Consider the following 27,948-nt stretch of genomic DNA (forward strand, 5'->3'; position numbering starts at 1 on the left):
TCACAACCTCAGCAAGAGAAAGTCTGCACAAACATGGCTAAGATTTCATTTAATGCTGTAAGAATTACTTTACAACTTCTCTAAAATCTAATGAAGACTCCTTTTTCTGAGTGAAGAAGTGGGCCTCATAACTGAGAGACTGAAAAAAAATAAATACTGAGGGGGGATTTACATGAGGATAAGGAGGCTACCCTAAACAAAATCTCTAGGAGGATATTTAAATTTAGATCTCTTGCAGAGAAGAGTAAGATCATATATCTGCGAATTCCAAAGGGATCTATGTATAGGTGTCACTGCCTTGAAACTATCACCTACTGTTAACCTGTGTTCCACTACTCCATTCCTCTGAAAAGTTTAGGAGAGTGCTGAAACACCTTATCAGAAGATTCATTTTATCTGAAGAACTGGCTAGATTTATCTTTACAGACTGTTTCAGCAGAATGGTCCTGAATGTTATCCTGGCTTCCTCCAACAGCAAATGTTTAGCACAGAAAGTCAGAAATAAAAAGCCAAAGATTATAGAGGAATTCATCAAAAGACAAAAAACCCATATGCATGTGTACAAATATATACGTAAAAATATATATAGAAATATGTATAATAATAATAATAGATAAATAATATGTAAAGAGAACTTTGCCACTAAATAGTGGGTCAAGAAGATGCTGTTACTGTACTTGCTCACACAAAAACAGCACAGCTTTTATTGAGGAAGAATTTTTCCAAATCAAACCGAGAAGTTCCACTGCAAACATCCCTGCCCACACCAGAGTATCAATAAACTAATTACAGAAGTCTGATCATGGCTACACAAATGTTATTTAAACAATTACTGACTGACACTCTGCATAGGCTTGTGTATAGGCAAGTTCCTGGAAATGCAACACCAGACCATTATTTAGCCAAAAATGGGCCCACTGTTCCTGAACAGCTTATGTGTGTGGAGTCCCTTCTAAGCTAAGAGCCTGAAGTCATGCAGGAGCTCTCTGAAGCAGCATTTATCTGGTCACACACATCTAGATGACAGCACTGTTATTCTCATTAGGGTGAAAACTTGTGGTACTGACAAGCTGACTCTTGAGATGTCATTCCTTGCTGAGGCATCTTAGTTTTAAACAATAGCTGTCGAAAAACAATGGGAAAGGAAGACTGATAATTTCAGTGGAATAATCAGCTATTTTTTTAATTAAGAATTCATATACACAGCCTGTGGAGCTCTGTGCAAATGGATGCAAAAAACTTCATATAATATAGTCTTTCTGATTGATCTCACATTAATTTGCATTGGCATGGATTGCTCAGTGCAGATTCCTCTTCCCCCCATTCCCATGTCTATCTGACATTGGATTAAAAAGTTAGATAGTCCAGCCTGAGACATGATTTTCCAGAGGCACTGAAGGAGGCTTGCTCAGTCACTCTGTCCTCAGACGGCTAGCCTCCCGCTGTTGCTTCTGAATAGTCCTGGAATCTTCCCACAGACGGGGTCCTCTGATGTTCTCCCAGTTATCCAAGTCAGACTTTTCCAGTTTCTGCAGATAAACAGCAAAAACAACAGTATCAGCTTGAGTGCCCCAAGACTTAAATTATGCATTACTCTAATTTGTTTCCTTTTTGCACAATAAATTCAGTATCACTCTGGGCTGATTAACTTTCACTCAGCCCAAAGGAGAAGTTCAATGTCAAGGAGAAAAAGAGTGGGTGTTAGACAGATAGCTGAATAAATGCCTAAGACGGGCATTACTGTAACTGCCTATCCACAGATAAAATGTAAGACAGGACACACTGAAGCACCTGTATATGACTGGGAAGTATTTTGCATTCACTCTTTCTTTCTTTTCTCACCTTGTTTTCTAGTTCCTTCAAATGCAACTCTGCATGGTACCAAGGTAGAAGGAGTAGTAAGTATTGGTTTAGTTCAACCAGAAAATGAGAAATTAGTGATCTGAAGTATTCTGCCTGCACAGACGCAAGACATCCTGGAAAGGAAAAAATACCTACCACTAAGAGTGTCAATAACAGAACAATTTCCTTCAACACACACTGTTTAAACTAGAGAGACATACAATAGTTTCTGCTAGTTTCATACGGCATCCAACTGTCATAGATAGACCACTCACTAAGACACACATGGGATATGCTAACTGCTCAAACTGTCTGATAGTTATAAACTATCTAAATTTTAATTACCTCCTCCAATGATTGCACTCTTTATCCAGTCTCAAAGGTGCAAAAAAAGAGACGAACCAGGCACTCTCCTGACCTCAGCTACAAAATGCTGCTGTCGAAGAAGGTAAAGGTACACTATGACTCTCCAAAAAGTATGTCTGAAGACACACTCAGAACAGGTTAATTCGCATAGCAGGCAGACAGATTTTACTGAAATTTGTTAAAGCTGTACAGTTCCCATTCCAGGTCAAAAAATAAATAAATAAATACACAAAGGCAAAACAAGATAATCTACATCTTGTGCACATAAAGTCTTATTTTAATTCAGATTTACTGAAACACAATGTGAGTGAATGGTTGAACTTGCTTTTATTTGAGGGTAGCAGAGATGGCCAAAGGCAGCTTTCCACCCCAAATCTAGTTCCTGATGGTCACTATCATTTTCCTTTTCCCTGGAGATGACTCACTCTGGACTAAGTTCCATAGTTACTTGAGCAAGTGCTCCCACTTGCTGTAGGATGACTTCTATTTTCTTGCACAATACCTATACTTGAACTAGTTGGACTGTGAAGACAGGGCTAGCAGAGGTATAGAAGTCTCTTTTCCCACTAGGCACAGACCTCAGATTTCTCTGTACCAACCTGAAGAATGTAACTTTACATGAGATACAAGAGGACTCTGCCAACAAGAGACTGATGAGGGGGGCTGCACCACTGCTGGAACTAGGGGCATTCTAAGTGCTACTGAAGAGGACAATACTGTGTATTATTAATCAGACACATGAAGAAATAACCCTAGGCACCAGTACAGGCTGGGGGCTGACCTACTGGAAAGCAGCTCTGCAGAGAGGGACCTGGGAGTGCTGGTGGATGACAAGTTGACCATGAGTCAGCAATGTGCCCTTGTGGCCAGGAAGGCCAATGGTATCCTGGGGTGCATTAGGAAGAGTGTTGCCAGCAGGTCAAGGGAGGTGATCCTGCCCCTCTACTCAGCCCTGAGGAGGCCTCATCTCGAGTACTGTGTCCAATTCTGGGCTCCCCAATACAAGGGAGACATGGAGCTACTGGAGAGAGTCCAGCACAGGGCTACAAAGATGATCAGAGGGCTGGAGCACCTGCCTTATGAGGAACGGCTGCGAGAACTGGGCCTGTTTAGCCTGGGGAAGAGAAGACTGAGAGGGGATCTTACCAGTGTCCATAAATACCGTAAAGGAGGGTGTCAAGGGGATGGGGCAGGACTCTTTTCAGTGGTGCCCAGTGACAGGACACGAGGCAACGGGCACAAACCGAAATACAGGAAGTTCCACCTGAATATAAGGAAGAACTTCTTTACTGTGAGAGTGACAGAGCACTGGACCAGGTTGCCAGAGAGGTTGTGGAGTCTCCTCTGAAGATATTAAAAACCACCTGGACACGATCTTGTCTAACATGCTCTAAGTAACTCTGCTTGAGCAGGGGCATCAAACTAGATGATCTCCAGAGGTCCCTTCTAACCTCCACCATTCTGTGATTCTGTGATATGTACTGCAGTGGGATTTAAACCCTCGATTAGGGGGTGATTAGGGCCTCATCTCAGAAAACATCGTAAGAACACATAAGAAGATGCTTAACCCTGCCCTGAGCCTGCAGTCTAATTTGCCTACTATCAATCATCCAAACAAATGACAAACTGAGGGTCTGAGGGACTTGAATAACAGTTGCAGAATAATTCAGCAGCTAAAATAGAACAGGCCTGGTACTGTTAGGTCATTCTGTGTAAAACTCTTCTGCCACTTCTACAACCAGAAGAAATTGCAATGAGGTTAGTCAGGTATCAAAAGAAATTAGGCATCATTCAGCAAAACATACATGAGAACACATGCACAAACACAGCAGACTTTCACAAGGTAGGAACAGCTGAATTTTCCATACAGTGGAGTTGGCACAAGTATTTCTAAATAATTATCTTTGCTACTTTATTTCATAATTAGCTGATCCTTCATTTTAACTAGAAGGGATCTAAACTGACACAGAAGGAGGGGGAAGGACAGTGTTTAGGGAAAGTAAACATCAACCTATACATTAGCAACTACCCACTTTGATTGCAAATTCAGAATTTAACACCTAATTCCAAAAGAAACTTAAAGGAAACTACACTGAAAGTAACCCTGTTCTTTAAAAGAAGGAAAGCATGCTGTTTTTATTAAACACAAAGGCACCACGCAGCCTGTGGGGTTCTAAACTTTTATCTTCCCATAACTGCTCAGCTCTCAAAACCTGAACACTAAGCAACATTTAAAATATATACAACCAAACTTCAAACCAGTCAAAAGAAACTAGCACAAGATACAACATTTTGTCAGTTTCAAACAGAAATGTAGAAAGGTTCCTGAAAAAGGCACCATGATATACTGACAGAACTGTACCACCAAGGGATATACATAGGAAATGGAATTGCTGCAAACTCCAGAGCAGATGAGATCTATTGACAGAACTAGTTTTTGTCAACTAAAAAAAAAAGGATCAAAGATTCCGCTGAATACACACAGATATTGAATTTTTTTCATTCACAGTATATTTATTGAGATCATTTACATTTTTTGACACCTGTAAAGACTTTGCTTGATAACCTGCTGCAAAAATTTTGTAGTTAGATGGACAGACAACTGTCCAGTGATCAGAATGCAGAGTGATCAGACAATCACATTTTCTAAAAATGATGCTGTAAAACTTTTGAAAGAAAAGAGGACTTCTGTTGCATTCAGATGAACTTTAGAAGGAAAATCACTAGTTAAAGAGGACCTGAAAACTCCAGTTCTTCAATGCTTTTGTCTACTTTGTATTTATTTTCAGATGTATCCACCTCACACATAACTAAATAAAATCTAACCTTTCCATTTAGTCACCATGATACAAATTCTTAAAATAGTGTTATTCCAAGGTGAATGACTACATTAGATGTAGATCAAAACCTAAGTATGTAGCTACATTTTTAAGCAATCTTGTCGCTGAGATTAAGGCCAAGCTGATCATCCTAAAAAGGGCTGTTTTCTTTCCCTCCACTGATTACGTACAGCACAGGCAGAAAAGTTACAGAGTCCTTCCAGATTGCCAAAACTATTTTATACAGTAAGAGCTCAAGTGAGATGCTAGTACTGCTCCTAGATTAAGTCAATCTCTTTCATTCTAACTGAGAGTGTCTTTCCATTTTTTTTAAGCTACCTGGACTGAGCCCATCTAATTTCACAGAGACATCACATGATAGTAAACTACTTTCAGCTTCTACTAAACTGAAATCCATATAAATTGGCAGTCTTACAAGTGAAAAGCTTTGTCTCCCAGTTCAAAAGTACTAAATAGTCAGTCATTGGACACTACAATGAAATGTAATCAGATCAGACACTTTTCCTGCTTGTCTCAAATAACCCAAAGGATATTGCAAATTAGCTTTTTCAAGTAAGATCAGTGTAGTCCATTAAACCTACTGATTCACTTCCTAAATCAGCTAAACTGCCTCCTAAAAGTACTGGACTGACAGAAGCTGTGACTCCAAGAAAAAACTGTGACTATGCAGACAGGCACAGAGAACAAAAAAAGAATATTCAACTGTTCACCACACACTCGACTCTGTTAATATTTTTGTTAAACAGCTTGCCAGGCACCAAGGGATTCATAAGGTGCAGACAGACCTTCGCTCCCATATTGCTGGTTCAAATACAGTTTGATGGTAGGTAAAAATCATGATCCTCCATCAGCCTTAATTTTTTTTTTTTTTTTAACAAGTTCTACTCTTGCAGGATAAGCATTCATTTCACAATGAACAAATTGAAATCTGCAGAAATTAATTTAGAGCTATTGGTGCTTGAACTGAGTTAATTCAAGGTAGTTGCTTGCAAAAATTTTTGGCTTTAGTCTCTCTGCCTCCCCTCTGTGGAAGGGGGATAAGAAAATCCTGTTTACTTCATGATCTGATGGAATAAATCTGTGATGAGCACCACTGAAAGAAATGACTAATTCAAAAGAAACCATTATTTCCCATTATTATGATAAGCATGCCCATTTGCAGATAAAACATTAGCTAGGGAAGAATGTCTTCAGGGCTGAAAGATGCAGTGGAAGAAGTGCATCAAAACAGTCTGTACTTAAATGAGTGTCAAAATAGGTTCAAGATCACAAAAGATACACTGAAGAATTCTATTATGACATAAAGATGCAGAGGTGCAGAATTAAGAATTTGCTATATAACTGAGTATCTTCACTTTGTCATCACACTAATCAAGCCTTATTGGGTTCTGTGCAACTCTTTTCCAGAGCCATCACTCTGATGTCTCAGTTTCTTAATAAAACCTTGCTGTTACACATTAAAAAAAATAAAGTGACATAATTTTATATTTAATTATCTGTGATAAGTTCCCATTAAATTAAAAAAGTACTTTTTTCCAACTAGAGAATACTTAGTTTTTATGTTATTAATATACATGCAAATCAATATATATTTATCCATATCCAATTTAGGATAGTGAATGCTACAGATAAAAAAAGATTTTTTTGTTTAGCAAGAAAATAAATATTCTTTTACATGAAAGAATTTAGAGATCTGTCTTTCTTTTCAGTTCTGCCAGAGACTGGCAAAAATCATAATGATGAAAACAACTGTCATCACTAACTACTCTGGTACTTGGATACTATTTGCAGTGCTATCTCATTCATTTGTGGTACAACTAGTTAACCTAATTATGGTGGATTTTCTTAAGAGACTTTCTTCTTTTCTTAAGAGACCCAATAGGTTACTTTTCCCCTCAGTTATGCCATTTCAGCACTACGTGGGGCTGTGCTCCAAATAAAAAAAAAAAAAAAAAAAAAAGGAAAACAAATATGTACTATTTATGAATTAACCCCATTTAAGCATAAAGCTAGGCAAAACACTTCACACAGGTCAAAGAATCATAAGACAGACAGAAATGGAAATATCATAGAATCACGGAAATGATTGGCTATTTCATCAAAAGATTTGTATCATAGAACTGCACCACTAATTTGTCTGCACATCATTTTCCCAATTTGAAAAATGAGAACAGTACTTGTTTCATCTCAGAGGTGTCATAGAACTTAATTAATGTTTGTAGAGGGCTCTCAGAGCCCTATGTGAAGACGCTATAATGATAGAAATTAGTCAATAAACCAAAACATTTCAGTACCCAGTTAAAACCATATCATTACACAGACTTGATTTTTTCAAGTAGTAGAAAATAACATTAGGCAGAGAGCTATCGGTCTGGGAAATTGTGTCTGTCACGATTTCTTCCTAAATGACAAGCAGTTTCACATCTTAAAATGAAGAACATCCTAAAATCCGCAGAAATCCTGAGAAAAGCCAGTGCCATTTATGCCTTACACCTGTGCACCGTTTAAGAGGGACTTCTTCTTTCAAAGGGTTCAAAAGTTCTATAGGTAAAGTCAAGAGAACTCACAAATTGCATGTGCCGTTTTCTTTCAGCTTATCTTCTTTCCTTGAGCAAAAATGAAAATCTGCAATATTGAATATATAAAGTACAGAATAACACAACATTATACCTTCATTATCAGACACTCAAAATTCAGCAACTTCCACTTTAATTAAGCAGTGAAGTATATGTGGGAAAGTTTCTGTTTCTGTATTATATGTAAGTCTCATTAAGCTGTGTTTTATGCGCATCAGAAAGAGAAATCTTTGCTATAATGGTGTATCCCTGAATTTACAGCTTTGGTGACCTAGCTAAACAAACGAGAACAAGTGACTTCCCAACTTTGAGTGTTTGTCTTGCCAACTTCATATCAAACCTTTTAAAGGTACCTCTGGTCACTGCAGTAGGCCCCCCTAAAAAAGGAGCTGCCACAGACAGATTTGGGGGATGTTTACAGGCTCTTTTTCAACAATATACAGCTGAGCTTGGCTGAATGGGACATGAGAGCTTTCTCAGTGTATGAGTGCAATAGCACTAACAACACCTGAAAACTCCTCCAGTTCTGTGGCTGGGAGGAAGAGATCAGTACGGATTTACACATTGGTCTCTGTCCAGAGCCCCCCAAAGCCCACTGAATTCTTCAGGCTGACTACACAGACAAGGTTTGTTTTAAACATCTTACTTGGACTATGAATACTTTGAAGCATGGACAATTTTTTCACTTTTTGTGTATAACACTGAAAAACTGTTTTTGGCTAGATGTTAACAGAGCAACTTCAAACCTTTCAGGCATAATTATTTTTTTTCATGATGTCAGCGGCTACTTTTTGACTTGTGTTGTTGGGCAAATTTCTGGACTAAAAACAAAATAAATCCTCCCGTTTCTACTCTGTGGCTAATATTCCCTGTCCACTCAGTAAGAACTGTAACATGGGTGTCAGTCCCCCATTATATTGCTAACCATCATAACACCGTTTCTCAACAATACTGCTTAGTATATACCACGCAAATCAGTGTAACTTGCAAATAAATGCTGCCTTTCATTCTATAGGAATGCCGTAGGCCTTTAAAATCAAACCAGCAAGAGTATTCCATCTGAGAAGGATCAAGGCACCTACTTAAAGCTTTTCAAGAATGAAGAGGAAGTTTTAGAAGGTAAAGACGAGGGTTTTTCTTGTGAAATGGTGGTGAGAGGGTCATTTGTGTCTGAACTGCATTGTAGTTCCTTTATTTCCAAGCTAGAGCTGGAAGATGGTAAAACAGGACACTGGCTCTCTGGGAAGAAACTTTCTGGGAAGAATGCCATTAACAAGATGGAGTATACATACTGAATTGCTAACAGCATTTCCTTCAGCATTTCAACTTGTCAGTGCTGTCTCCCATCTATCTTTGGGCACAACTCAACTCTTATCAGATATATGACAAAGTCTGAGGTTAAAACAGGAGTCAACATTCAACATTAAAAATAAAGTTATTATTTAGATAAAAAGTATGCAGTATCCATTTCCTCCTTGCTAGCACAGCTTTCCTACATTTGATTGCTATTACCTAAGTTTCATGTTAAGCACTCTCACTATAAAGTACATTTTACTTCCGTAAATCTGTTTTTCTTGTAGTCCTATCTTTGCATACTTGAATTGTTACCTCATTCTCCTATCCCATTTCACAGAATCACAGAATCAGTAAGGTTGGAAGGGACCCTGCAGATGAGCTAGTCCAACCTCCCTGCTCAAGCAGGGTCACCTAGAACATATTAGACAGGGTTGCATCCAGGCGGGCCTTGAAGATCTCCAGAGAAGGAGACTCCACAGCCTCTCTGGGCAACCTGGTCCAGTGCTCCGTCACTCTCACAGGGAAGAAATTCCCCCTCACGATCAGGCGGAACTTCCTGTGCTTCAATTTGTGCCCATTGCCTCTTGTCCTGTCACATGGGACAACTGAAAAGAGTTTGTCCCCGTCCCCTTGACACCCTCCCTTCGGATACTTATACACATTGATAAGATCATAAGATCCCTCCTCAGGCTTCTCTTCCCCAGGCTGAAGAGGCCCAGCTCTCACAGCCTTTCCTCGTAGGGCAGGTGTTCCAGTCCTCTGATCATCTTTGTATCCCTCGCTGGACTCTCTCCAGTAGCTCCATGTCTCTCTTGTACTGGGGAGGCCAGAATTGGACACAGTACTCGAGATGAGGCCTCCCCAGGGCTGAGTAAAGGGGCAGGATCACCTCCCTTGACCTGCTGGCAACACTCTTCCTAATGCACCCAAAGGTATCACTTCCTCTTCTGCATTTGTTATTTTCATTTTTTGAAAGAATCTTTTGAAAGAATTTATTTTTTGCCCCTATATAAAAACAGTGAATGATTTCAATATACATTTTAATACTTAAAAATTTCTTCAAGTGGTCCCCAAAATACTCATTGACAACTGCTCTGATGCAGAAACAAAGTATTGGCAAATTTAAAAAATGGCAAAATGATAGTTTGTACAAGCCTAAGAACAGACAAAACCCACCTTGAATCATACTGGAGATTTTTTTTTCTTTAGCACTATGATCCTATGACAGCAGTTGTAGAGTCTCTAACTATGTCAAATTTTGCCAACAACATTCAACATTTCAAATATGAAGTCCAAATTGTCTTACATAGCCCAGTAAAAATTATCACTGTTTTTCACTAGGGTAAAATGAGTAGATAGTAAGATTATCTTAAAGACAGTGGAAGAGATGATAATTGTTTTCTGTTGACCGCTTCTCTTCTTTTTGGTTGCATGTTTAAAAATCCTATGAGAACAGAAAACTTAGAACAACTAATTAGGAAAAATACATTACTGTTCACTCCAGTAGCAAGTATATAAAATGGCTCCTTTAAAGGTTGTTTTCTGTCCTACTCATATGTTTTCTTACCTGATTCCTTGATTGGCTACCATCCTCTTCTACATCAAAATGATTCCTCTTCTCAAACCAACCTAACCCCTCTGTCACCCCTGAAACATCACTTTCCTTGTTCCACATACCAATACTATCCCAAAATGCCTAAAATAGCCATGCTATCGCTTTATGGCTAACTTCCTCAGTTTATTTCAACAAATGATCATACAAGATCCCAGTTCTAATGGCCAGTCTCCACCATCATCTTACATCTCCTTTTCCCTTTAACTAGTTAGCCTCTCAAGACAAACAGTGCCCCACTATGTTACAGGAACTTGCTGCTGCAGAGTGTTTCTACACTATATAAAGTGCTTAAACATCGTTTGAGAAGCAAGCAAACAACATGCAGAACCTTGTAAAAGACCTTTAGAAGTATTTCAGACACAGCTTGAGTGTTCACGTGGGCATCATCAGGAACTATGCAAAACAAAATGAATATTCCAGATACTGTTTATGGAATTAACCAAAAACAAATGAACAATCAAATAAACAAAAAACAAGGCAAATCAACTAGGAAGATATTCTTGTAAAAAGCTATTTACTGGGTTGCTGAGACAACAGATTATTTGGAAATTACCTGTTACGGTGTATTCTCTTAAGAGGCAGTCAGTAAGAGGAATGTATACAGCCTCAACTGTATAGCTGAATTCCCACACACTGCACTGAAAGTTACTGCACAGGTATTTCACATTAAAGATCCAGCAACTCCCCACTGGGGGCCCATTAGTGTGACAGATGTGCTTAACAATTCTATGTAGGCAGCTGCATAAGAAAAGGTTCCCAAGGCTGCCTGGCAGAAGCTAGCAGCATCCCTTAGGACAATAAATGAAAGAATTCAGTCATGCTCTATGGATGTCATTTTCCCTACTCAAACTTTGTTTTGCGATTGAGAAAATGCACTATTGAACCTAACAAGTTAAGAGTTGGTCAGTTCCTCTAGGATTAAAAAAAGTATGCAGGGACTGCAAATAGCTACAGAGAATATTATTTTGAAGAGAGGAGAAAGGAGAAGGAGAGATTATTTATTCCAGGTATTTGTATGCCCTGATCACATTTGCTGTCTATGCGCACTGTTAACTTCCTTTCTCTGTTTTTTACCGATGAGAAATCCGTGTCTTCTCTTCATATCTAAGACAGGGACAACAAAAGTGCAAATGCAACATAAATGGAGGAAACAGTTCCAAGTTACGGAAAATCCTGTACAAGGAGACACGTTATAACCATTACCAGAAAAGAATTTATAGGACTATTTAGTATTAATGAATTCCAGAAATAAGGGCAGTAAAAAGTGATGTCTTGCAAGCCTTTGTATGAAAGGTATCTTATCACCCTGTGTAAAGGCTTTTCCACTAGAACCCTTTCTAAGATCCTGTGCCATATCTTTCAGTCAGTTCCACCGACCTGTCTTTCTCTGATCACACTTTGAACTATGATACGCAGAAGTTTTGAGAGGGTAAGAAAAAGAGGAGCAAATGGTCTAATTGGCTGTAGACTGTAAATCCATTCAGTATAAAATGTCTAACATGAACTATTTTAACTGTCCTACCCATGGCAGTGTCTGTTTGTGATATGCTAATATCACTCTGTCTTCCTCTGCAAAATATTAACTGACGAAAACTCAGAGTGAAACAAAAAATCTCAAGACCATTTTACATTTAAGTACACCGAAGTGCAAGAAACTTCCTGTTGGATTTGTCCCAGATGCAACCTGAAGGACAGTCAGCATCTAACGGTTAGCTGTAAATAGCATTTCTTAACAACATAGTAACAAAGATGAGAAGAACAGGAAAGGGGACAGTGATTAAAGGAAGAAAAAAAAATCATATCTCAACCACATTTAGCACGACAACAGTTGCTTAGGATGGATTTTATTCCAACATTTTTGTTATCTCCCAAACAGCTCAGCTTGTTTATCCAGTAGTATTTTTACAGACACTGAAGTAAAACAATTCAATAAGTTAAAGTGCTAGCAACAATTTTTAACAAAATCAGCAGTCTTCTGGTGCTGATAATGGCAGCAACAGGATGTTTGCAGGTTTCCTGGCATTTAGGAATTATCTTCCAGAATAGTTCTCACGTCCATACACTCTGATGTATCTTTTCAAAACTGTAAATTGCGACATTGCTACACTGTCACTTCATGAAAAAAATGTTTTGCCCATCCTGCTGTGCCTACAATCCCTCAGATCAATTTAAATTAGCATTAATTGGCTTGAACATTTTTAGGAGAGCTTATTCAAATTCCATTTTCTTTTACTCTTCAGACAATAGATATACAGGTAATATTTTCACATAACCTCCTTCTATTTTTTGAACTGTCTGAGATAATCATTGTAATTCTGTAATTACAATACTTCCAATATAATTCTCAGAACAGTTACAAAATTTTTATCTAGAGTTCACGTTGACCTCTTGTGAGCTATCACACTGTGAAGACTAAAAACTGATTGTATGCACTTTTAGTCAAGGAAGGATTATTCTCTAGACTGACTATTCACAGGCAATTATATTCCCCATTTTTAAACAAATACCTGGCTATTTTAACAGGCACTTTACTCATTCACCCATTCTACCAAGTAATACCAACCGCTCTGTGTGGCTGCCTTTCTATGCTTTGACCACATCAGAACCTTTGTGTCACTTGCACATCAGGAATGATTTTAAAATTCCTTCCAGATCACTGAAAAAAAAAATCTGTAAGATTTGAGACATATCTAGGCACTATTGAGTACTTTTAAAAAAATCTCTTCTTCCTGCTCATTGATAATTCCCAGGCACAACTACACTTTGATATTTTCAGTGGCCATTGAAATCTTCCCATTGTTTTCTTGGAACTCTTGCCTATAAACCATCAGAGGCCAACAGATATTAACTAACATCTTGTTTGGTTGTTTGGAAGTATAACCCTTCTCTCTTCTGATTTGACTATGAAGGACCTTTTCTTTCTCTAAATGGAATAAAAATATATTTTTGGAATGTTTCTACTTTGTCAACCTGATTAGTAATGATTTTACATCCTTGCTAAGATTTATTTTATTCTTACTTTACTGCAATACAATCTTATTATCCACATCCTTGACAGCCCTGTTATCAAACAACTCTCTGACATCCTTAGCCTCCTTTATCAAATTTCCCTGCTTCATAACTTCTCATTTACTGTTTTCAACTGTATTACATTTGTTATTTATTGTACTTTTTTCTGCTTTCAGTTCCCCACTGGTTAAAAACGTATCTAACTGAAAGTTAATCAAATTTTTCATTGTAAAATGTTAATTATCTAAGCTACTAATAAACGATTAAGATATTTTTTATTTGGTTGAAAACTCCTAAGTAACAATTACTTATTTCAGGGTCTAATTTGACCTACTGAGGCCAGATTCTTTAATCTGTACTAGATAACAATCCTCACAAAAATACAGAAAGCAAGTGCTAGAATAAGTAATGTTATTCTGAAATTGCACTAAAACCAATGAAAATGAATGTCTGTGATCCTTAAACATCCAGGAGAATGTTTGTTATTCATCAGGACAATCACTTATCCTCCTCTTTCAAATAACATTTTTGTGCTTTCAAATAAAATACTCTAGACTTTTGCCTCAGGTTAATACTTGATTTTTTTTTTTTAAGTTCGTTCTACAAGGCCCAGCTTAGCAGTAAGACTACACTGACATTACTACCAGGGCCAGTTGCAGAACAGAGCCATGATTTATTAGGCAAACGGGAGCAACATGGACTAATTGGCCATATGAGGATACATGACTGTGTGAGAGGAATGAATAAACAATTGGGAACACATGCAAAGGTAGCTTGCTGCTTTGGCATGTCCCAAGGCACAAGAGGAATGGCATCATTAACAGATCTGAGATAAGAAACACAGTATGTATTACACATGCAAATTTTCTCCTTCTCAAAATAATATCCTGGCCAGAAATACTCCTACATGAAATAACATAAATATTGTATAGTTTGAGATCATAATGTTTACTGAACTAGAAGATGAAAATATCTTTATGTTAATTTCCTCACAATAAATTTAGTATTTGATTGCATCTTTTTTCACCATCACCATCACACTGGATGCTCAAAATATCAGAAACAGCTTTATCTTTTGCAATAAGCCCAAAAGAATGTAAACTTTTAGCAGAAACTGACCTTCTAAATTCAGTATGCATTCAATATGCAAATTTCTATTTGGAGAATAAGACCAATGGAAGTTTTGCATGTATCAGGTAACCATACTTCGAAAGGGTTGGCTTGCTATCCTCAGTAACAGCTGCAGAGGCTGTTATTAACACTAACAACGCCAGAAAATAAGGCTTTTTCATATCAAAATAGCAACATTTTCTTAAACCGTCCTTGATCTATTTTCATAGTATATTTATTAACAGCCATTAATGTAATCCTCCAACGTGACCTGTATAGAGAATTCGAAGATGTTCTTAAGAGCTGTATAATTTCTTAAGTATCGGATAAGTAGGGGAATAAATCAAGGAAAGAAAACCCATCATGGAACACGTGACCCAGAAAACTACTCTCCTGAATGTCAGGAGTAACTCAGTGATGGGTTAGGTTTCACAATAGAGAGGTATTATTGATTAAAATTATCAAACGCTCATATAGAGCCTGTTAAGTACATGCCTGCCGAACTGCTGGTGGTTCCTCAAGTTTCACTGAAGTAAGAAATGAATATACCTAGCACTTGCATGCTAGTGCTCACAGTAGATCATACATTGAGATTATAGTTTAAAACAATCTGAATCTATTCTAATTATATGAAAATTCAAATACATTTGAATTCCTGAACTGGTCTACCCTCTGTAACACCCAAACTGTACTAAAGTTTTAGCCTAGGGACTCTCCACAGTTTAGATTAAAAAAAAAAAAAAAAAAGTTGTTTCGGTCATTTCTGCTCATCATGAAAAAGCCTCATTACACAAGTAGGCTCATAATATGTTGTTATGCCAGTTGTATTTTATTACTATTGATTTCCCTATAAAGCCAATGCAATTATGGCAATTTAAATACTATCCTTCAACTATTTACTTGTCTTGTTGGAGAGAAAGTAAGGTATATTAGAACACAGATCAGTTCATTTTGAGTTCAGGTAGTGAGTAAAATGGAGGGACATGGTTCTTTTTGCTGCTTGTGGTTCTTACATACAAATAAATCAGAGCAGCCTTATAGTCTGTTCTATTTAAAGTGAGACACAGAAGAATCCCAGAGGTGATTAGAACTTAATGCATTTGTATGTTGTAAGTTTCCAATTGAGCTTTCCATACGTACTCAGAGAATAAATCTTTTTATTCCACTGTAAATCACAATTCTTTGTAGAAGAAGGATACCTCAAAAGTTTCCAGTAATTGTAAATCATAAATCTGGCACACAGGCATATGTTCTATGAAATTATATATGTAAAAGTGCAAAAGGTAAGTTTTACTTTTATTTCATAGGCAAGTCACAAAAGAGTAATCCAATGGAAAAGGTTTAATTAGCAAAACCATGTATTGCCATTTGGATAACTAAGTATAAGAGCTGTGGGTGTAATCAAACTCTTGAAAGACCTGTGGTAGTAAAGTTGTATTGAAAGAAAAATAAAACCTGTGTTCAATATAAAGAGCACAGAGATACATAATGTTAGTTGGACATTTGATCCAAATAATTTTAAAATTTTTAAAGTTATCTAATAGCTTTCTCTTTTGTTTCTGGATACAGGGAGTTTTTTTTCCAGTTTTCCTAACAAGGCTTTTTCCAAGCCTGAAGATTTATGAAACTCTGGATATTAAACTGGCCAAAACATCCATTTTGGAGCTGAGTAACATTTGAGGAAAATGCATTGTTGAGAAAAGGAGTAAATATCTCTCTACAGAGTTTTCTGTAAGGGAGAAAAAGGGAAGACAGTTGTTTGAGAGCTACACAGAAGCTTAAGAAGCAAGAAATAGTAATGGGCAGCATGCCAACGATATTGTTCTGTAATTTGCTCTAAAGATCGTTACAACTTATGCAATAGAAGTGTTAACATAAGTATATACACATTCCAACTAAGGGCAACATCAGCTCTACTTTATTATAGACTAGGCTAACTGCAAAAATGTTGGATTTTGTGTGCACCACTGTACTTGGCACCCGGACATCAAAGTAAAGCTGTGTTAGAAAGAAGCACTACATGTTCAAAAATCTTTCTTTACATAAACCTTTGTTTTTATTGGACATCAGTGAATCAAAGGCAGATGGCTGATCTAATTTTAGTTAGGGACAGATACACCCCACCAGCGGCCAGGGTAATCAAGGGTAGCCAAGGCTACGAGCCTCGAGCAACAGATTTATTGTACCTTATATTCAGACTCCAGTGTCACATTATTCTGCTTTAATTTTTCTTTCAAAGCAGGATCAACCTGTAAGACAAAAATATAGTAAAAAATGTTTGCTTTTAAGAAAGATTTTTTTTTTCTAATAAATCCTCAAATAAACTAAATGTTGGTGTATGCAGACCCTTCTCCCCTCTAAACAAGGCTGAAATTGAGGGTAGAGTTTACATGTCATTTGTTTAGATGCTATAATGAAGTACACAATATAACAATTGGGATGAAAAAAAGACAGATCAACAGCCATTCTTTTCAAATCAAAAAGGAAGCACATTTTTAACTAGAGAATATCCTGCAATTCCATTAACTCTAGACACTTAAATCTAGAAATGTTTAGTTTGAAACTGTCAAATAAAACCTCAAACAAATAAAACAGAGTGACCAATAAAGAGAAAAATGTGATCAAACTGAGTATTTTATTCCTGTATGGTGTGTCCAGTGAATAGACATGCAGTATATTCTGGTTTACAAATTCTAAACATGAGTCAGACTTCCACTTTTTGATGAACACACTGTTCTTTCCTACTTTTGACTCTGTACCAGAAACTGTTGGCGATTCCTGCTACCTTCTAGACAAGTTGGATCTGCAAGGAACAAATTTAAGAATATAAATATCAGTGAACCACAGCAGATGAATTTTGCATAACTGAGCCCTGAGGAAGTTACGTTCCTCTCTCCCTTTTGCTAAAGTTATGTCTGTCCTGCACCAGCCTGAGAGCAAAAACAAAGGAAAGAGAATAATTAGCATTCTCCTTCTTTAGAGAAAGCATCCTATGTTACCCTCTGAGAAACAACAGCTAAATATGCAATGTTTGGATACTGTCTTTAAGCTAATCAATTAAAATACCAAATAAATCTACCAAGAATAAACATTCTCATTTTTAGACCTTAAATACAAGCAGTGTAAACAAACTAGGTGTGTAAGAGCACTGTGTATAGTTCACTTGTACAACTACAACTAGTTTAGTGAACAAAAGTTGTTATTCTTAATTAGCTGCTTCCTGACCTGTGTGAAAAGGGCTCAGAGTTTTACCAAGTTTTTTAGCAGTCTGGTGTCTTCATCATAATAAAACTCAAATTTCTATAAGCAGTCTAAAAAAACAAAAAAGAGGTGACACCCATTAGGGAATTTGTCTGGGCTGTGGGAGAATCCAGCTTGAGATTCTGCCCCAGCACAAACGTGACTATGTGAAAGTCACCTAGCTTCTGATCCTCAGAGGTCTGAAATATGTATCTGCCACTTTATACTAATGGGAATTGCTCTGAGGAACTTCCATAGGTCATAACGCCCTTCTTGATCACAGACACTTGCCTGCTAGTTAGTATGCAGCCTGTGAGACCTCTGTTCCTGAGGATGCTCAGGCAGCCAAGTCTAACACCACCGGTGCATGGCCTGAGGTCAGATTTCCCTATCCAGCCAGAGCTGGCCATAGCAACACATGTATTTGCAACTCTCCTGCAACTCACTAAACTGGGGAACTAAGCCAGAATGTCTAAAAACGTTTAAAGTTTGTACAGAATACAGCTCTCACTTTCTTTGTAATAAAGTTTTCTAAAAAGAGTACTATAATGGCCCTCCACATCAAACAGAAATGAAATGCTATGTTTCTGCCTTGGTATTCCAGACATCCACAGAACTGCCCCTCACTAAAGATGGACTGCCATCTCTTTCTGCGACCATGACCTCCAACAACAGCTATGCTTTGGCAGAACAATGAGCACATACATCAGAAGTGCACAAAATGGGAACTCTCTGGGGATCCAGATGCACTTTGAAGCATGCTTTTACAGAGACATGAGTGATCACGGACCTCCACGTATTCAGAACTAAATGCAAACACTATTGTTACGGATGGCCTTCACATAATACACACACAGACAACAGGAAGTAAATGATAAAGATTTTAAATGCTCCAGAAAGTACAGAAGTAAGTGAGCATGTTTTATTTCCTCCTGGTGTTTTCTTTTCACTTAATAGTAAGGCAACCAAGATAACACAGTTGTAGCAGCATACTTACTTAATTAATCACAGCCAGAATTTAACTTACATAGACACCTCAATATCCCATTATCAAGTTTTATTCTAGCAAATTTGAGAGTTTATTCAAAATGTGGTGTTTGCATGGCTGCACTTGTATAAGCTAAAGGGAAACAAACAGGGAAGTTACTGCTGCCTTCTCCTCCCTCCAGGCCCTTTTGTTCTCAGCTCATTTCCTTGTGTATTAACTCTCCTCTGTCTGCAAAATGAAAGGAGACTGGCTAAAACTGAGACACACAGAATCCCAACACTCATGACTATTTCATGCTGTAGCTGTAACACTGACAAAAATGAAGCTCCGCAATCAAGGAGGCTAGCTGAAATTTCTCAGAAAAAGGTTACCCTGTTCATTCCCAATGAGAAATGAAGCTAAATTGCTGCTTCTTTAGAAGCATGAATTGTATCCAGCAAAATAACCTACAGAAAAAGACAGATTAAATCATTTTTATGGCAAACTATATGCACACCTTGGCAATCTCTGAACGTTTACTATACAGACACACAAAAGACCTAAGTCCATATTGTAGAACATATATTTTGACTGAAATTCCACAAAAGTTTCAGAGAGAGAATACTTATTTCCTTTTATCTTTACTATTTTTATTTCCCACATCCTTACCCACATAGAAAAATTGAAACATACCTGACCCTGCACAGAAATGGAGTCATCCTATGTTCTAACTCTTGGTTGCAAAACCCTACAACCCTACTTTTCAGTTGCCAAAAGTACACAGTCAAGTTATAACTTACTTTCAGAATCACAGAATCAGTAAGGTTGGAAGGGACCTCTGGAGATCATCTAGTCCAACCTCCCCGCTCAGCAGGGTCACCTAGAGCATATTAGACAGGGTTGCATCCAGGCGGGCCATCAATACCATAGTTGAGAAATAAATTGAGTTCTGTCTTCAAAGTTTGTGATCTTTGCAACATCACAAGAAAAGAAAAACTGAATGTTCACATTTTCATTCTGAAAAGGCAGGTAAATGTGAATGTCAGCCATGATCACAGACCATAGCTGAAAACACAATATAGGCAGAGCCAGGAAAGTGACCAATGGAGATACCAAATGGTATCTATCTCCTTTACCTTACACTTCTGCCACATGATCCAAGTACAAAAAAATGCATTTTGCTTCCATTATGATCGCCATGCCAATACAGGTACAGCTGAGTGAGCAAAAAGTATTCAGCTACGTACTGGCAAGCGAATCATCAACTATATTATGAATATAAATTTTATTATTAGTGATGATGGAGGGAGCAGAAAAAGCCCGGATGCAAAAACAGCCTGACAGTGTCCTCTGCACCTTTTTTTAGGAGGCAAAAGACAATATCCCTATTCCGTTAGGGGATTACTTCTTGTTAAACAAAATCTCAGAAGCTCTGTTTAGATTTAGCTCTGTCTCTAAATACGGAATTCAGAGATGTGTGTCCTTTTTCCAATTACAGTATAACTCCACATTAAAGCCCTTACTGAAAAACTATTGAAACACTTGATGCAAGTATTTGGACAGCTTCCATGAGAAGCTGTCTGCAAGGCTTCGACACCAATACTGTAAATATCATCTTTCAAAGCTTTTTCCTGATTTTTTTTCTATGTGGAACTTGCATGAAAAAAATGAGTGAAATACTATTTTCAAGGTCTTTTGCACTAAATAGGTTTAATCAATATTACATCAATTGGAGGTGAGAGAGTAGGTATATAGACAAACTTCAAAAGAGGTTTAAGAACAAGTTATTTAACTAGAACACTGCCCTATTTCATCCTTTATTATTCCCTCAGATTTGCCCTTACTAAATTTTCAAAGATTCTCAAGTTTCCCCCCCCCAAAAAAAAAGATAGCTAAATCTAACAGACTTAAACACCAAAATATTCTTTAAAATGTTGGCAGGCAGCTGCCTGAGGCTCTAAGTGCCTAAAATCCTTTTAAAAGTGGCTGTCACTTCTTGCTTTAAGGCAGACATTTCAGTTTTCCAATTAGACTCTTCTGACAAATACACTTCTAAGATAGATGACGGGGTACAGAAAAGGAGTATCACTTCAGAACAAAGCAAGAATACCTTGTGCTCACTGGCCCCATCAAACCGGGGACTCCTGCAGTGTGCTGTGATAAACTGTTGGCCTCTCTACACTCTTTTGAGTAATGGGTATTTTTTGTTTGTGACACACATACTTCTGGCATAGATATAAACCAAAATCTGCTGCTACTAAAAAAAAAAATCTCTAGTCAACAATTTTGCGCTGATCCTCAAAGACCACAGTTCATTTTGGTTTAGAAGCAAATAATACAGACAGAGGATGACTGTGAAATTTGTGAATGTCACTAATTTTATTTCAAGGATATAAAACGGATAGTTTTGCCATGAAAGAACCCAAAGAAAAACAACACTATCACCTTTAGACGCTAAACATAGGAATACAAAGCAGATTAGCAGTGTCACTCCCATTTAGCACTCAGAAAGGATGGGCAAGTTGATTCATGTTCTGATTTTCAGGGTAGCATTCCAGTCATCAATAATAAATATATGCTTGGACTTGTAATTGAAATAGCCTACTGTTACAAGCTGTCATTCCCTTTTAGTTATAACTGTTACTTCTTATTTGTCCATGTGCTTACTATTTGTGGTCACAAGCTTCAGCACAAACCTAATCTTGAACATACTACATCTACTAAAATCAAGGGTTCACTGATACTAAAAAACAAAACTGTCAGGAGCCAATTATGTTATGAGGAAAGGACTGTGCTTGTAACATCACCCTCACACAAGTCGGTGCAATAAATTGCATACATGTGTCCAAAAGCTGGCTAGTACTGACCAAGTATCTGTGACACAAAGTTTTACAGCCTACAAAACTTTCCCTCTAATAAACATTTCCAGAAGGCAGTAGAAGTTTCTACCCTACAGCTAGGTTAGTTACATCTAGTAAAATATAAGTATCCTTTTCTACTTTACTCTCCACAAAATAATATTCCACCAAGATTTCAGCTTTTTCTTTGAAAATGGAAAGGGGCAATGGACTGGATTTCCTGAACATTGTTTTTTTTCAGCTGTGTACACCAGTATAAACTGAGGGGATGCAATTCTCCTGCACTATCCACAGCACAGAGTCCACAAAATGACTACTTATATAAAGCTCTGTATTTTGCTGTCTCTACTCATTTTTAAATCTAAAATAACCCAGTGTTGCAAGTTCTAGCTCTCCTTATAGAAGACTATTTTCCTTGAAAACATTTACCATACGTCTACCGTCTACTCCTCTAAATGGGAAGTCAGTAATCTTGAGAGGATCAGTCTTCCTTGAGAAGACTCCCATAAATTTTTACAAAAATCTGTGTTATAAATATTCCAAGCTGTGGTTTATGAGCAGGTTAAGAAGCTTTAGACAAGAAGGGATAAATCCCAGGAGTAGGGACGTGTAGTGCAAACTGCAGCTAAACTAAGTCCCATTTTACTTAAAGAATTAAGGGAAGAAAGTTGAAGCATAACAGGGAAAGGAAAGGCAAAGCTTTCTATAACATGCACCTTCACTCACAGCATCTTTTAACTGTATTATTTATAATATTTAATACATACAAAACACTGAGGTAAGGCTACTGTGTAAACTTGGATAGGAATCCAAGCTTCTGAACACTAGGAACATCTGAGACCAGATCTGCAATTTGAGTTTGTGTCCTTAGGCCCTTTCCTTTTTAAGAACAGAAACACTGCTGTAGTAGAACAGAAAAATATTTTATCCAGCCTGACAGAAATCAATGCAGATTATTTCCAAAGAAGGTATATAAAAATCTTATTACAACAGCAGTTCATAGAGTATAGTAGATACTTAGATCACTGGACCAGTGATCTCTCAAAATCCAAATCTGGTACTTGTTTCTAGGTGGATTAAAAGACTAAAAAGAGAGGGATTTAAATTTACCTAAATCCCAAACTGTGGACCACATGTTTTCACATGATAATATAAGTTGTTACAGAACAACCAAACCATCTTCTAGTTCAGCAAACACTTAAATGTATCTAGATTTCTTCATATATAATTAATCAAAACTAAGAAGGGTTCTATAGCTTTCAAATGGAAGAAAAATGTACTCAAGCATTTAATCAGTGATTTGCATGCTTTCATATCCTGCCTGATTTGCACGTGCATATTTATTTATTTGATTTCTAAAACATAAATAAGCACCTCAAACTTTGGCTCTGAGTACTCTGTCATAAATTTCATTTCACAGTAAAATTCAGCACAAAGTTTTCCTTCCAGTATAAAATAAAACATTCCAATGAAAAAAAAAAAGTGCAACTAAAAGCGAGACCATCAGTGTTTTCTAAAAGTTCCTGCAAGAAAAGTTAACCTTGCCACATGCCTGAAGATGAATTCTAAGTACAGACCCATCCATCTCTCTCGGCTTAAAGTCAGCACACAGCTCTCCGATACAGGACCTCAAAGCTGGCATTCCTGAACTTTGCTACATCCCTGCAACCCAACAGTACAAAAGGAGGAACTTGTTAAGTAGGAACTTGATAAGTATTTTGTGCAATTTTTCATTTATTTCTGTCTTATCAATATTTCCTTTCTACGTTCTTCCAAACAAGAAACTTTTAAAGTTTACGACCTCTCAAGTCAATTAGACAAAGCATGCTTAGAGACACCTGCTGTAAAATGTGTGAGAAAGACAAGAGTGGCTCAGCCTGCTTTATTAGCAAAGAATTCAGCTTTTATCCATCATCACAGAATGCAATGTAGTAAGGCAGTAGAATGTTCTTTCTTAAACGTGGTCCGCTGGTCACAGACTCACCTTGGAACAACAGAGTTGCAGAATTTGCTGAATTGAGGTACCACAAAACACTGATGGATGGGTGAAAGAGCACAAAGAATAAAACACCTATTTCTAAAGTACTGGAAGACAATTTCCCAAGGCACCTTTGTAAAACCTCTTTAGCATGCTACACTTGTTCTGTTACAACCACTTAAACATCTTTAAGTACAGGATATAAACTAAATGTCCTTACGGTACCAGTTCAGAAAAAGGAAATGTTACAGAAGGCAGTACTTTAAAACTTTCTTCTGTTCTTCTTTGCTTCAAAGAGGCTAGGGTCTACTAAAAGATTTTAAGTTCTTAAATATGGTCTCACCATACCCTAACTTACTTGCAAGCACTTTGAAACGACCTAAAAATGTCTCAAAATTCTTTATGATGCTTCTGCTGTTAATGTATGAAAAAGTACATGTCTAATACATATATTTTCAGCCTATTTAAATTAGCCCACCACCATGTTATCTAGCTACTATTATTAAGGTAGTAACTAATGTACACAAAAGAAAATTTCTTAAATCCAGTTTTATACTGAAAAATATGGAACTCCTGCATTCAAAAATCATATGTGACAAAAGCAAAAGCTTTTACTTTGGAGAAAGTTGAACAAACACAAAGGGAACCGAAATAGGACTTCTTGAAAATTTACAAAAGAATCATTTTCTATAGCCTAATTGTAAGGTTAATTGGTTCTATCTGCACAAACCTTCCAAGAGCAATGTATCTGCTCCTGAAGGCATAACATAAATGTGAGGAGCCTTGGAGTGTGAGTTTGTAAGACTGGTATTTAGGGAAAAGAACTTAAGTATCCTCCATTTAGAGGTAAAAATAGTTGCAAATAATAATGACAAAATGCAACTTTTGGATATAATTACTGCAGAGTCACCATTTTTATCATATTTTTAAAAGATTGCTTTTTAATTGCTACAGGCCTACAACTCTGGAAAGATTATGCACATACAGTTTAAGCTCTCCTTTCCACTCCCTTAGTCATATCCTAGCTCTGGACAGAACTGATCTCTCTGTGGCATCCCCAAAAATCATAAAGGTCACTGAAGTTTATGTTAGAAGCAAGCAACCTCAAGACAGAAATTATGAAGCAGCAGTTAAAGCCAGCATGCCAGCAGTCCATGTTCCTATCTCAAAAAATCTTTTTACTGCTGTACTAGCAGTCAAAACAGGATTGCAGAGAGTGTCCTCCTTATCAGCCCTGCACCTCTGCAGAAATATCTCTGTATTTAGGTATTTGCTTATTGTTCAATTAAACTACCTTTGGTAAGCTAGCACTGGTGGTAGCAGCTTACACGAACAATACAGTACAACCAGAGTCACGGTATCATATCTAAGCCACCATCTTTTGCACAGCATATCAGTCTAGAAATGCAGAAGAATTCATTTAAAGGGAAAAATCTAACAAATCCACAAAAGACCAAACTTCAAGGGCACTGAAGTTTCAATTAAAAAAAAATCAAAAAAACCCAAACACCTGCCCCCCCCTAAATACTTTATCATTCAGGAAGAGAGTTAGACTGGTTCTTCAAATGTCAACAGATGCGTACTCCAGTTGTATATGCACAAGCACACTTACAAATTATATCTATATATACACATATAATCTGCCTACGTATTTTTCTTTCTCTAAATTAGTAAGTTAGTATCTAAGCCTTACGTTGCGCAATATGAAAACATACTTGCTAATTAAATGGGTAAAAAAGTCTCTTTTTCTTGTCCTCACATGAAAGAATACAACTTTCAAAGACCAATAACAATAAAATATATGCACAAATTTTTGTTGATGGGAAATATTCAGTTGAACAAAACTAAAATATATTGCTTTTTTTTTTCTCTATTAAGAATTGTTTCAAAACATTATTTTGACTTATAACACAAATCTAAAAACTTTCTGTAAATACTGAAACAAATTTTGACTTTTCTTTTACAGTTATTTTAACAGAAACAATTTGCCGAATTGTATGTGAACTTAACAAAATTTTTTTGGTTGTCATGAATTTAAACAAATTACCTATTGAAAAAACACAACCACGGAGTTGTAATAAATGCCACCCTAAATCTGCATGTTTTAAAGGCATTATACTTGATAATAAAGCTTCTCACTCTAAAGCTTGCATAGTATTTAAGTAGAAATACTTTCTACACTGACATCTAGTGAAGTTTTATAGGAAGAGGAAAAAAGCTATTCTAATACTTCACACTTACAGAAAGAAAACTGATGGTTCTGATCTGCCAGAGGGTGTTCTGATCAGATGGATCTTGTGCCTAACTATATCATTTCAAGTGCAACATATCTATTTACAGCAAAGAAAAAATAAAAAAGAAATATGTCATACTTCCAATATTAAAAAACAAAACAGATCCTTATGTCTGGCTATTATTATATTTCTAAGGGCTAAATGTCCGACACCCAATGAAGCAACTACTAAATTCAGTGGGAGTTTTGAATGAAAATGATTTTAAATCACAGGTTTTAGATTTTCGTAAGACAAATTAATCTCTCTTCTCTGTGTGGTATCCACAAAGCTTATATTCCTACACCCTCTCAATAATCAATGATGAAAGAAAGGATTCTCTGGGAATACTTAAACAAGCCTCCTGCTCTAAACCAGAGATGACACTCTCTAGGGTTTATGAATAGCATATAGTCTTCGAGGGTTCAAAAGCAGAGGGACTGTTAGAGTCTGTGAATTCCTTGACCCCATAAATGCAGCCTATCCACCAGGGAGAGCAAACAAACTCAAATACCTTCTATCCTCCCCGAGCTCCACTCCACGGAGGCAAGATATGACTTTGTACCAGCTACATTAATTTTGGGACTCATTAAGGTTCTAAAAGCAAAGCTCCATTTTTATACCACATCCAAAAAAAGGCAGTTAAACACTGCCTGACACAACATACAGGAGGTTAGTGCTGACTCCAGGGGAAATGTATCACATACTGAATCACAACTGAAACTATAAATGCTTTGTGCAGTGACAGTTATTTGAAGAGAGACAGATTATGTGTTTCCCCTCTCATTAGTGATTGTATTCCTAATATGAGTTTGCGTTCTGCCATTTAAGACTGCTGCATAACTGTACTCAGTAACAGAACCAATTTATTTGAGTCCTTTTAGCCTCAAAACATAGAGAAGAACGGGAAGGTCCATTAGACAAGAAATCACAGAACAGCAACACTACAGGATAAAAGGTTTTCAACCAAAGATACTTGGGCTACTTCAAAGAAGTCTGTAAAAAGCAACTTTGAAAAGCAAGTTGGTCAGTAAGTTTAAAATTTACTACACGGAAGTCCACATGTTCTTTGCAAAAATTGTTGATATCTACAGTCAAGACCCAAAAATCCTGGTTTAGGGACTTGGAGCTTCATTCTTCTGCTTGAGCCCAGTCTACTGACACCACTACTGTTAGTTTCACCAGAATAGTCTGGAAAGCTAGGATGTGAGGGAAAAAAAAAGTGGGATATTAAATTATATTTTTAGCTAAAAGCTGTCTGAAGCTAAATTACATGCTTATAACCACTTCAATTGCAAAACAAAAATCCTAGTAATTAATTGTGTCAATGTGACAAAATTTAAAACAACCAAACAGAATTCTTCGTACTGTGTAAAACATAAAAATTTGAAATCAATATTTTATATACCGAAATTAGCTCCACTTGCAATATGGAACATTAAAAATGAGTGCCTCCAGTTAATAACCTTCTCTTGATCCAAATCGAATTTTTACAACAGAAAAAGTCATATCATAAAAATTATGAAATGAAAAAATGGCTTCTGTTTAAAATCAAGGAACTCAGAAGACTTGCAATCTATTTTGAATTTTGTCACAGAGTAGCTTAATAATCTGAGGTAAAGCTGCCAGATGTTCAGGTTTCTCCAGACATGGCCCTTTTTTTTCCACTCAGAAATTCTGTCCAGGCAGAAAAAGATAAATTTGGCCATTTGCCTGGAATTTCCAGATGCTAAGCAATAAAGTCAGGCAGTAGCTCTGATGTGCCTGCCTGATGCTTGGAAATCCTGGACAAAGTATATGCACAGGGAATTTACTGCATCTGAACAAAGACTTACCTTGTATAAAACTGCACAGAATATCCTAGTGTACTGAGCGTGTTGATCTTACTGATTATATCTATCATATGCCTATATATCTACAAGATACGCCAGAGAGAAGCCAATTTCTATTCTGAATTTTCTGGACAGAAATACGGAAGCTC

General features: G+C 37.0%; 1 protein-coding gene across 1 annotated transcript in view; it reads right to left on the minus strand.

Annotated features, from left to right (window-relative positions):
- Positions 1–681: 681 nt before the first annotated feature.
- LOC134141300 (cytochrome c oxidase assembly protein COX16 homolog, mitochondrial) overlaps positions 682–27,948 on the minus strand; it is a 47,488-nt gene continuing 20,221 nt past the window's right edge. The window contains exons 3-4 of the mRNA XM_062577419.1: positions 16,841–16,903; positions 682–1,529 (exon numbers count right to left, since the gene is read on the minus strand). Of these exons, the coding sequence (XP_062433403.1) occupies positions 1,413–1,529; positions 16,841–16,903 (180 nt within the window). The 3' untranslated portion in view covers positions 682–1,412. The remainder of the gene's footprint in view (positions 1,530–16,840; positions 16,904–27,948) is intronic.

Source organism: Rhea pennata, chromosome 5 (assembly GCF_028389875.1).
Source record: "Rhea pennata isolate bPtePen1 chromosome 5, bPtePen1.pri, whole genome shotgun sequence".
Lineage (NCBI taxonomy): Eukaryota > Metazoa > Chordata > Aves > Rheiformes > Rheidae > Rhea > Rhea pennata.